We start from the raw sequence: 12126 nt of genomic DNA, 5'->3' as shown, positions 1-12126 counted from the left end.
AAAAGAAGGGGAAAAAAAAAAAAGGAAAAAAACCCCCAAACCTGTCTCATTCTGCTATCCACACACTCAATTAAGGACCCCATAAATTATCTGTTAAAATACAACCAGCTAATAAACCATTTTCCCCTAAATTAGGGATTATTTGCATGAATGATAACAACTTCACCGTGAATTCCCAACACAAGTATCTATAGAAATAATCATCACATAAGAATGGCAGCAGCTATACTGATGAATTAGAACACTTTCACCCACAAAACCATTTAGAAACGCTCTACCAGGTTCACAACCACTGTTAAGACAACATCCTCATGCATAGAAGACATATGAGAGGACACCTTGGCTAAAAGGAAAGTTGAGCACCTTGGTGAAACCACAGACCTCCCCTGTAGCCAGAGAGATTATAAATCCCAGAGCAGCAGAGGCAAACACAGGCAAAAAAAAAAAAAAGCTGGACATTTTTTTTTAAAGGTGGTAGAGAAAATGTAAATTGCCTCAAGAATGTCATGAAATGTTAAAGAAATGGTAATTGTCTCAATCCATTTTCTTGTAGCAAATGCTAGGGAACACCACCAGACCTCTGACACCTTTTAAAGAAGTTCAACATCTAGAGCTGACTTGTGGCTTTTATCTCATTTCAATTCAGAGGTGAAGCATGGAGTCTGCAAAATAGAGCTCTTCAGAGCATCTTTTCTGCTCCTACTTTAACAGCTGGACAGGGTTCTTCACTGAGGTGACAAACTTTACCCACCCAAGACCTTATGTCTGCTCCCAGCTGTAGCATTTGAAATGTTCTCTAAGGTATACATTGTCACATACAGCCAGAGTAATGGATAGTTTGTCCCATGCTTTATCTGTAAAAGGTTGTATCCCTTCTGAATGTGAAAGATCTAACTCACCCTATCCTTTTCCAGCTCTTCTCTGGCTTCCCTTATTTCATCTTTGGTAATGGCTTTTTTATTATGCTACTCTAAGGCAATCCAGGCCAATCCAGGCCAAAAAAAAAAAAAAAAAAAAAGAAAAAGAAAAGAAGAAGTTTTATTTGTGGGCTGTGAGGCAAGGCTGACTCATCTGCACCCAAGCAGATTCCCAGGCCACTGGCTCCCATGGCACCTGCTGCCTGCTCCCATGCCTCAGCACCTTGTACCACAACTGCACCGATGCCACTGAAACACCCAACACAGGTATAGAATCATATAATCATAGTATAAAAGCAATTCTCACTGGAACTCAGAAGTACCAGCTTTCAGACACTTGATGACTTGGCAAATCAGAGGCTCCTACCCGTAGGGAGAGCTAATACAGCCTTAAGGCTTATAATGTTTTTTCCCATGTTGGAAATGCAATGGAAGCAGGCACAAAGTAAGAAATTTCCTAAAAAAAACATATTTGAGACACTGGATCAATCAAAGTGCTAATAAGTAAATCCAGATCTAAAAAGAGCACAGCAAAGTACAAGTGACTGGAAGCTAAAGTGCTTTTAAATATATAATACTGTACTTTTTCTTTTTTTCTATTTAGAAAGTTCACACAATTTCCTCCTTCTGTGAGAGAATATGTCAGAGATGTTGGAAGATTAAACAGTCTGGTTTTGGTCTTTGAAACATTTACTCAAACCTCCCTACTTATATACATATGTTTTTCCCAATATTAAATAGAAACTTTAAGCTATAATGCACACAATTTTTCTCTGATGAAATTTTTAATCATCCTCTATCTATTTATACATCCCAGAGTAACATCAGACCATGCTTTTTTGCACTATCTGCTTATGCTGTTCATAAAGAACATTTGCCTTTTCCTTTAATGCAAGTCACTTCATATTAGAATGGTATAATGGTAGTAACTGACATATTGACAATGTTTTAACCTTTTTCTGTATTTTACTTCCACATTGTCCAAGATACTGCTATATAAAGACTCCTGGGAGGGCTAATGCCATTTACACTTTTCTGTTGTATTAAATCACCAAGAATAATTCCAGCCAGACACAATCCAGAGAAATCAAAAATTTATCTTTCCACAAACATCATTAAATTGCTGCAGTACTTCACACCCTCAACTACTCACTAAAGTCACAGGTTGCTCTTCAAATCAGGTCATAGTCCATGACCAAATTCTTCCCTTTGACCAATTGTTGCAAGGTGTTAAGGGCCTTTGTGATGGGAAAGTCAACGGAAATTCTGGGAAGGGAGCACTATGCAACTTTTAAACACTGATGAAGTAAGTCAATTTATTCTCATGTTGAGGTTGTTGAATCTTCCTTTGTTTAGTCTAGTTCTATAAAAAGAACAATATTCATAAGCCTATTCCTAGAGATGGTTTCTGACATTTTAAACAGTTGTGTTAGCTGCCTGCAGCAGCTATAACACATTTCTCTACCTGACCAAGGGAGCTGACATTATATCCAGCATAACCTCAGGAATTACATAGCCTAATTGTACCCCAGGATTATATATATATGCCAAGCGGATGAGCTGCAACGAAACACTGCAGTAGTCCTGCAGGCATCCAATACACATAAACGCTCAGAACTGAAAACTGTGCTACTTGGGATAATGGTCCAGGAACGCACTTGCGTTTGCTGACATTCATCAGCTGGCTCCAGGAATGAAGTTCGCAGAGATGAGTCACGACTGACTGCTCAGGGCGGCCCAGGAAAAGCATTCTCCAACACAGTCAGTGGCAAACAGGTATGTGCTCCCAAAGCAGCCTAACTTCTCTCACAATACCCTGTGCATGATGCTGTACAAAAGGTGGCCAGAAGGAGAGGGGAAGTGGATAGGATGAACAGCAAGGACAAGGACGTTCCCCAGAGTCACCCAGCCTGCTCCTTCATCCCCAGATGTGCCTATATATTTTGCTCTGGATATATATTGATCGAACGACTCTCCTCGGGGGAGGTGCTGGGACTGGAGAAACAAACCCAGCAACCACTGCTCCCCCAGCAAGTGCTCCTTCCTACAGGCTGGAAGGCCACCTGCCTGCCCAAGCTCTCATAGCCCTCTGGGGTACACTCTTGGATACCCCAGGTCTCATACCTCTTCCTGCCAAGCCACCTCGCTCCAACAGGAAGAAAGGGAAGTGCTGTACTTCTCTTCTTCAGACCCTCCTGCATCCTGCCATAGTCCAGCAGGCAAAACCAAACATATTTGCCATTCCCCTCTGAGCCCTTCAAGCCTGACAGGTGCTTAACTTACAGGGAAGTCATTTGGGTCTCTCCTTCTGGCCACATTTCTGAATTGAAGTGACTTCATCTCCATCCTGAATTGAAACCTGCAATGGTTTTTTGGACATCTTCTTGGTACTGACAAGTCCTTGAGGACATTCAGAGACAAAGATGCCAAATGGCCTCAGGTGATAGGTGTTTCAGCATCAAAGACAGCTGTCAGCCCTAGACACAATAGCTGCAGAAGGCAGGTACCCAATGCAGTCTTAATTCATTAGTAAAAGCACACTTAAGTGAAGCACTGCCAATCATTCAGGCTCAGTCATATGACTTCTCTTCAGCCACATGCCAAAAGCCCCAGTGGTTTTGGTGGTTTTGTTTTTGTTTTTTTTTTTTTGTTTTCTGCTCCTGATTTATGTGTTCTGTACATCTTCATCTCAATAAACCACATTTTTTAATGAAAAAGGAACCAAAAAATTATTCAGATTAGTTGAAAGCAATTGTTTAGGCCTAGAATTATGTGTGTCAGACTGCAGTCCGAAATACAATTTAAAAATAGGAGGGCTGACACAAGGAAGGCGTGAGAGCGATACAGCAGAGTTGCCTCTGCCTGGCTATGGACAGGGCACCACTCCCTAGACAGGGTTTGCCCGGGGACAGGAACCTCCTGGCCTCCCACCAGCACATCCCCAGCTGCCACTACAGGCTCAGCACAAACAGCACTAGTGGAATCAGCACTGCCTTTGTGGAAAAAATTATGCATATTTCTATCAGTGTTTTGGCCTGCCTTCCCCTAGTCGCTGGACAGAGCTTGTTCTCAGCTCTAGCCCAGCTCCTGTTTTGCCAACACTAAAAGTGGAAAGGGAGATGGGAATTCAGAGAGACTGCTAAGCCCAGGTAGGGCATCTGCATCATTCCCCCAGGGGCACATGGCAGCCAGCCCACCTATGTGGAAGATGCCTTGCTCCAGGGCTCAAGCACAGCTGGAGGATCTTGCCCTGTTGCAGGAAGCACAGGGGCTAGAGCTGCAGCAGCATTGACAAGGTACCGAAACATGAAACCAGGATTTCTGTGGCATTGTCATCTCTCAACCAAGCAGTACTAATGTTAGGAAATGGACTTTCTTCAAAGGAAATGGCAGCCTGAAGAGTGTCAGAAATGAGAGCCCCTGCAGAGATCCATCAAAACAAGCTTCTCCTGTAACCATCTCATGGGAGCAGTCTCTCAGCCTAACCTGGGAACATCTAAATCCACTGCCCTTTCTTCTACGCTATTCTCCTTAAAATTTGAAAGTTAATCGCCTAAAAAGAACACAGAACAGTACAAAAGCCCAGTAGGCTCTAATTAATATTTTAATTATAGTTGGTCAACATAAAAAACACTGAGCTTCTAGTGCCACATCTGGATGTGTTTTATAGTGATAAAATTACAACCGGTGGGAGCTGCAAGGGAGCAAGCAGCTCCCTTTTCTGTACTGAGGCACGTGATCCTGACAGTAGCTGGCTCAAGGCTGGCTTTGCTACGTCAAAGCCTCTGAGAGAGCAGTCCTTCCAAATCTCCTTGTATGTATTTAATCACAGATATGTCAGCGATAAAACCAATTTTTCACTCTGCCAGCCTGGCGATTCTGTTACACTGCAGAATCACCACCAACAACACAAGCACAAGCTGCTTCTGCTACATGTGCATTCACAGACATGGTCTCAAGTCTCAATTAGTCACCCCTGCACAACATGAAGCACATATGAAGAAGCATTTTTTATTGTGACGGGATGAAGCACTACCAACTAGGTTGCCCGGAGAGGCTGAGGAGTCTCCATCCTTGGGAGATACCCAAAACCCAGCTGGACATACCTTGAGCAGCCTGCTGTAGCTGGCCCTGCTCTAAGCAGGGCATTGGACTAGATGATCTCCAAGGTGCCTTCCAGCTTCAGAGATTCTGTGATGAAGGCCGCAGAAGAATTAAGAGCATGACAAGGCTGTGGCTTCACAAATACAAGTTCTTAAAAAAATCTAGTTAATATAAGCTGTTTTGGGAAACCAGCATCACTTTATACAGAAGAAAAGTGATCACTCCATTTAGACTGTCGCAAGCAGTACTGCATATAACCTTGCCTACCATGGAGTCCTCTGCTAACATGACTACTCTTTAAATGCAAACAGTGGGAACACATTTGTTTGAGGACAACGTGAGCACTGGGCCAGCTCTGCAACCTCTCCAAAAGCAGAAGTGAGAAGTCCTGCCCAGGTATACAGTCGATCAGACCATCCCACCACAATTACTCAGAGGCATCAGCCTAGCTTAAAGACCTCCAAAAAGAAACCACCACCCACCCCTGGTATGCTGCAGGCCAACAGCAGTTTCCTTCACCTTGAGGGCGTTTGCTAATGATGGGCAATAGCATGGAGCTGGGGACAACACCAACAGAACTGCATTGGCTGAAATGCCACCCATGTACAGCTGGAAGTTTATCTAATGCTACAAAACTTCAAGGAGCTCAGCTTCCACAGCGTACTTGTGTTTCCCAGTGGTGCTGAATAGGAACTGTAAATCTGCAGTCAGCACAGCATAGAAGGAATAATCAATTATAAGGATAACTTCATAATGTAATTAAAAGCACCGGATTATACTTTTAAGGAATCTTTAACCATGGGATCAGAGAACGGTTTGGTTTGGAGGAGACCTTAAAGATCATCTAGTTCCAACCTTTCTGCCATGGGCAGGGACACATTCCACTACACCAGGTTGCTCAAAACCCTGTCCAGCCTGGCCTTGAACACTGCCAGTGGTGGGGCATAAATAAAACAACCTGTCCCACACATACAGGACAATTCTAAAACAGAGCCTCTTCAGAGTTACTACAGAAGACCTGAAATTGTACAACTAATTCTAAAGTTTGTACTGTCTTCTAATAAACACCTCTTCCCTACATAGTTTTCTGTCTTTGACTGACAGTCATGGTTTACCCAATGACTTCACAGCTCAAGATGGGAACAGATCTCACAAACAGGTATTTATACCTCCAGGAATACCAAATTCAGAGTGCAAATGTGAATCATTTACTTCAAAAGATTTTAATTAATGAAAATTAATTATATCCTGAAAGGAATACAGCTTAATGCCAAGTGATGGGTGAATCATGTCAGAGGTGCATCACCAAGTGATTTACTGCAACCACAGTACGCCTGATACTATCAGCCTAGGAGCAACAGACAAGTTCAGTGCATTTCTTCAGCTGATTCAAGGCATACATACCATCCCCATGGCCACATAGAGATATTATAATTCATTATAGAACTTAATCTCATCTGAAATGGCAGAAAAATTTTAATATGAACCTTTCCCATACTTTCTCTACTGGTTAAAATGCTAGTACAAGATCCTACATCTATAAGCAGGAAGCACAAAAAAATCCATCTGCCCATGCCTACTGATGAGCTTCTTGTACTCCCAAATTTCACCAGGACAGGATCAACCTAAGCAAATGCAAGAAAGCAAGGAGACACAAAAAGATGAGCCATTTCAAATTATTATGTCACTGCCCTTTACTCAAGAGGTACACAAGGAACAGCACAAACACTCCAGGAGCACCAGGAAAGAAAGTCCTTTAACTTAAGGACAGTGGATAGCTATTATCTCAGTGATAAAATTAGCTCCCTTAGCAAAACTTGCAGACTACTTGCATGCTTTCGATTTTAATTTGTAGTTCAATCTGCTCCATCGGGAGAAGTGCCAAAACTCAACTTCAACCATTAACAACATCAGGATCCTTTCTGGTCTCCGGACTACTGCCATCGAAGAGGTCAAAGGCAGCGAGCACGGCAACTGGGATCCAAGCAACCAAGTATTTATTTATTATCCTTTTTCTCTTTTTTTTTTCCGTAGAAAAACTCTTATTTTTCTTTTTAAGCGCGGACACACAACTCGTTACTCTTAAGCCATGGGTGGGTGAGCGATTTATACTCCGTCCCCAGCCAGCGGCGCTCCGAGCAGAGCCGTGGGAGAGATACCGGGCGGCGGGGCCCGTCCCGCGGCTGTAGCAGGGACCTCGCCGCCGGTCCTGGGGGGAGGCCTCCCCTGTGTGCGCCCGCGGAGGGCCGCCGAACGGGCGCAGCGCCGCGGGTCAACAGGGTATCCCCGCCAAGCCCACCTGGCTGCTCCGCCTTCCCGAGAGCCGCGGCGCCGCGCAGTGCAGGCGCCGGGCAGACGCTAGGCAGACCCTGTCCCGTCCCCGCGCTGCCCCGTGAGAAGATCCCTCGTCCGCGTACTCACCGCGGCAGACACGGCGCTGAGCTCGGCGCTCAGCAGCAGCCCGAAGCCCAGCCAGAGCCGCATGCTGCCGCGCACCGCACCGCGCCGTCTCTCCCTGAAGCGGCGTTGCGCCGGCGGCTCAGCGTGGGGCTCCGCAGGGCCGGCCCCACATGCGCTCCACTCCCCTCCGTGCCGGCCTCGGCGCCTGTAATGCCTGGGGGGTGAGGGACTCGTCGCGCCGTAGCAGATGGGCGGTGGCAGCCCCCTCTCCTCCCCCCGGGCGGGGACCCTGCCTGGGAGGGCGCAACCTCGCCCGCTCCGCTCCCCACTGGCCGCAGTTCCTCCTGCTCCTCCTGCTCCTGCCACGGGTGGGTGGCGGGAGGGCAGGCGCGCCTCTCCTTCGCCCCACACCGCCGCTGCCGCCCGAGAGGGCACGGCGGCTCGGCGCGCAACGGTGAGGAACGGGCGCGGGGCAGGGCGGCGGCAGGGGCTAGGGCTGGGAAGGAGCTGAGGCGCGGGCACTGCTCTCCCGTCGGTGGTCAGGGTCACGCATGTGGCTGCGGCGCAATACCCCTCCTCTCTCGCCTTTCGCCCCAAGGCCGGCTGGGCCGCCCCTTACCCCGGCAGCGGCGTCGCCGAGCCCGGAGACCTCCGGCGGGGGAAATGGCGTTATGTGCGGGCTCTTCTTTGCCTTGCAGGAGCTGCCGTCCTGCGGGAGGAAGCCCTGAGACGAGCCCCAGGGCAGAGAAGGAGCGAAAATGGACATCTCGCAGCTTCCCTGCGCACGTATTTTTGTTTGTCAGTAAGTAATTCTGCTCGGTAGGCTTTTGAAAATAACTACTTAAAAGTCGTATTGTCACCTTCAGCGGCAGAGTTTTGTCACGTGCTTGTTTTGGGCTGGTTTAAAACAATAATATCATGCTTATTCACCTTTCCCTGCAGGGATCTGGGGCTTCTGCTGATCCTGATGGAAGTCGTGCTGTCAGCTGTCCGAGTGGATGCCGTAAGTAAAATGCCTTATGATTTTTACGAAGGAGAGAGGAGGAAAAAGCAGTTTCCTTGGTACCAGAAAGTGAGGAACTTTGCCAGATGGCTTATCTATCATGCCATTAAAAGAAACAACCGACAAATCATCTCTGCGAGCCTTACAGATAACTGCCTTCAACAACATGATGTTTAGCAGAGAAGCGTAAGGCTCCAGTGACAGGTTGTTTGAAGTATTCCGCTGTTACTTTTGCTCAGATTGGGTAATTTGTTAAAGCAATAGTGAAGCAAGCCCCACAGCTGCTTCATTTTTGTCAGAAAAGCAAATGCAGTGCTATAGATAACAGAGAGTACTTTGGAGAAGTAAACCTGCAAATAAAATATCTTCAGTGAAGTACAGACCTTATCTGAGGACTGAGAAGCTGATGTTATGGCTATTACACAAATAGAAGCATGTTTATAAACAAATTGTTTAAATTAAATTGTTAAAACCAAAATAGGTAGGTCAGGTGCTGTCAAGGTGGCTCGGGTCATCATCACAGGGATGTGAAAGAAGTGAGAGATAACGTATATGGGAGTGCAACATTTGCCTGTTGCAAAGCTTAACTGTATTTTAATGGAAAAATTGTCATTAATGCCAGTACGCTTTGGATCAGGCCTTGTGGCTGCATTTGTCAACCACCACATATGGGTAAAGCTTCGTGGTCATGGGCAAGTGGGACCTTGATTACATTTTTTTTAAGCTACCCTACTTAGATTCCAGTCCTACTGTCTGCAACTTTCATCCCCTTTTTATGACTGCACTGCTTCTAGATATCTGTTGCGGTTACACCTTCATGGTAAGATGATATAAGATAATTAAGCAATGGGAAATGTTAGGGCTTCTGCAGCAGGGGTTGTGCCACATGTGCAGTTGGCACACAGAGCTTACCCATTGGTCTGCGTGGCTGCTTGATGTCTTTACATCATGGCTGAGCAAGTGCAGGCAGGCTGGGGATCCACAGCCCCATGGGAAGGGACAACAGCTAGGACCTCCAGTGTCACGTGCTACTTTTCTTTGCCATGTTTTGATAGAAACATCATTCTGCTGAGTAGTACTAAATGGGTGATAATATTACCGTGTGCTGCTGAAACCAGAGCAGGCTGATGATAATGCAAGTGGTTTAGGCTTGGTAATGAAATCACTGGGATCAGTTGACATAACAAAAGCAGCTGTTGTGGTATGACTCCTATTTTTGTAAAGTTGTGCTGTAGCATGTGTAGCGTAATACCTGAGCTTTAGCTGTAGCATAGGTTAGTTCATTCTCCTTCATGTTCTTGTTTGTAGACTGAAGTCTGAGGCATTAATATTAGGGGCATACTGAAGAGGTGTTTGAGCTACCTTGTTTAGTAGATGTGGTCTGATCATGGCTGCTTGAATGTCGACATGCTGTTTTTCCCCTAGTCTCTTGAAGAGCAAATTTGCCTGCTTGAAGGTCTTAATTCCATGATTTAACAGCTCCTAAGGTGGTTGCTGTGCAGGAGATGAAAAGCCACAGTGAATATGAGTGAGGAAGTTTGGTCATGTTTCCATGAAAAAAAAAAAAAAAAAAGAACAGCATTGCCACCAAAATATTTATCCCATTTTCCACCCGTATGCCACTCCCTTCCCTTGGTCAGCACAAGACTTTCTATAGCTGTGTGGTGCATTGGAAAGTTACTCGTTTAAACTAATCAGTACCCCAAAAGTGAAGAAGGGTGAAAGCTAACTTTAGCCTGGATCAGGTCACCACTTGTATTCATAGAAACTTGGGTTGGCATAGGCAGCTTGGAGTGGTCTTGCTCCTTGCAGTGACAGCAGCTCTGGGCAAGTATGTTTGCACAGAGTATGTGTGGCAGGGAAGCAGCACCACCACCTCAGTGATTGCAGGTGGGTTGCTGGCAGTCATATTCTTCACACTGTAATCCTGTTTGTCACATTGAATCTTCTACTATTTGTTACACAGATTGATGTACTGATGAAGTTATAAAGTGTTTTATTAGCTTATATTAAAAAAGAACTGCTATGGATTACTAAAGTCTGTGGGACCAGATCTTAAAAGTCATGGTTCTGCCTGTAATGAGACAAGCAGAGCTTCTGGGTTTGACAGCCGTATATGTGAGAATGAGTTACAGCTGCTGGAGATAAGTGTTGAATGAGTGAAACTGCACATAGGAAGAAACTAGAATGAGATTAAGGAGAAAGCCAGGATGGAGGGAAAGAGAGCAGAATTCAGAGCATTTGACTGGAGGCTGCTGTTAGCTGTTAGGGAGATGGATGTTTCTCAGCAGAGAAAAATGAGAGGAAGAAAAAGAAGGATGTTTAGTATATCTGAGGACTGGGGAAGAAGAAATGGTGTCTCAGGCAAGAGGAGATGCTGCCAGTTGCAGGCTTAAAGAATGTTAAGGAAGAGGAGTCCCTGAATGGAAATACTAGAAGACACAGCCAAAGAGTGTGGATCAGGCCCCAGTTATCTTTAGCACTCTTTGGCATACACTGGCTGGTGATGTTAAAGGCCTTAAATAACTTTGGAACTAGTCTAAATTGTAGAATTAAGAATTAATAAGGGTTAGAAAAAATTAAGTTGTATTAACTCCCCAAAGATCAGCCAAGTTTGCAGATTTCTTCTCCCTCTTTCTGTCCCTGCAAATGTATCGCATCCAAAATATAATTCTTGGATTGTTTATTGTTTTTCTTTTCAGAGAGACTGTATCTTCTGCTAATGCTGATTTATTTTTTCTTTTGTCTTTTCCAAAGCACGCTTCTTCATAAGTAGTTTTGTGACATGTGATTACTTTATTGGTATATATTTTTAAACTCCCCCTAATGAAAATAGCTTTGATTTTGTGGTTGTTCTTTGGGTTTTGTTTTTTTGGGGGGGCAGGAGGTTTTGGGATTTTTTGGGGGTGTTTTCTTGTGTTCTGTTTCTTTGTTTCCCCAAGCTATATTCCATTGAGAGCAATGGAATCCCAGAAAAGAAGAGAATGACTATCAGATAAATAAAAGAAATTTGAGAGAGAATAAGTTAGACTAACATTTTTGCAAAAACAACAACAACAGATCACAACTGACATTTTTAAGGGAGAACATATATACAGAGATTTATATAGAAATAAAAATACTGTTGAAGCAGTTTACAGGATATAATTCTCTTGTGTTCTGTGACATTGTGAGGGGATGTATTAGTAGGAATGGCATAAAAATGGGAGAAGCAGCAATCCTTAAAAAGAGAAGACAAGACCAAAAGTACCAGGTACTTTTTTCTATCAACTTCATAGTGAAATTAGGTTGCTGACATGGGTGTCTAAATTATTGCTCTGAGTTAAAATGTGTCAGTGTTCTGTGGCTGTCCTGCATCCAGGTTTTCCCAGGTGTGTCCTGTTTCATTCCGTCTGGAAACCCCTCTCACTGAAATGGGAGCACTTTTTACATTAACCCAGGATTTCCAGGCTGAAAGAAGCCAGGATTAAGTAATCACTGAGTCCATCCTGCTGGACATGTCCACTGTGAATGTACCACAGTGTGCAAAATATAATAGAGCATAATGGAGCATGTGTTCTTCCCAGGTAATCCAGGAATGAGTTGTCAATCTGACATATCAATTTCTTCTGCCACATTTCTTAGTGCATGCAAAGCCTATCTGTCTCTTCCTGAAAATACCAGACTCCCTACCTGTGCACTGCTTCAAAAACAACTCTGCCT

General features: G+C 44.7%; 2 protein-coding genes across 4 annotated transcripts in view; one reads left to right on the top strand and one right to left on the bottom strand.

Moving 5' to 3' along the window:
* Window positions 1-7807, bottom strand: part of COL4A1 (collagen type IV alpha 1 chain) — a 123422-nt gene extending 115615 nt beyond the window's left edge. The window contains exon 1 of one of the 2 annotated variants that reach the window (XM_057397222.1): window positions 7443-7807. In XM_057397222.1, coding sequence (XP_057253205.1) covers window positions 7443-7505 — 63 coding nt within the window. In that variant the 5' untranslated portion in view covers window positions 7506-7807. The remainder of the gene's footprint in view (window positions 1-7442) is intronic. The other variant, XM_057397221.1, reaches the window with a different exon arrangement.
* The window catches only part of COL4A2 (collagen type IV alpha 2 chain), a 145998-nt gene continuing 141674 nt past the window's right edge, over window positions 7803-12126 (top strand). Inside the window, exons 1-3 of one of the 2 annotated variants that reach the window (XM_057397219.1) lie at window positions 7803-7875; window positions 8120-8223; window positions 8364-8424. In XM_057397219.1, coding sequence (XP_057253202.1) covers window positions 8180-8223; window positions 8364-8424 — 105 coding nt within the window. In that variant the 5' untranslated portion in view covers window positions 7803-7875; window positions 8120-8179. Of the gene's footprint in view, window positions 7876-8011; window positions 8224-8363; window positions 8425-12126 lie in introns of those variants that run through there. The other variant, XM_057397218.1, reaches the window with a different exon arrangement.

The sequence above is a fragment of the Pezoporus wallicus genome, unplaced genomic scaffold (assembly GCF_028554395.1).
Source record: "Pezoporus wallicus isolate ANWC-B61680 ecotype Strahan unplaced genomic scaffold, APGP_CSIRO_Pwel_v1 contig_1851, whole genome shotgun sequence".
Taxonomy (NCBI): Eukaryota; Metazoa; Chordata; class Aves; order Psittaciformes; family Psittacidae; genus Pezoporus; species Pezoporus wallicus.
Note: the sequence above shows the minus strand (reverse complement) of the source record. Positions and strands in the feature narration are given on the sequence as shown.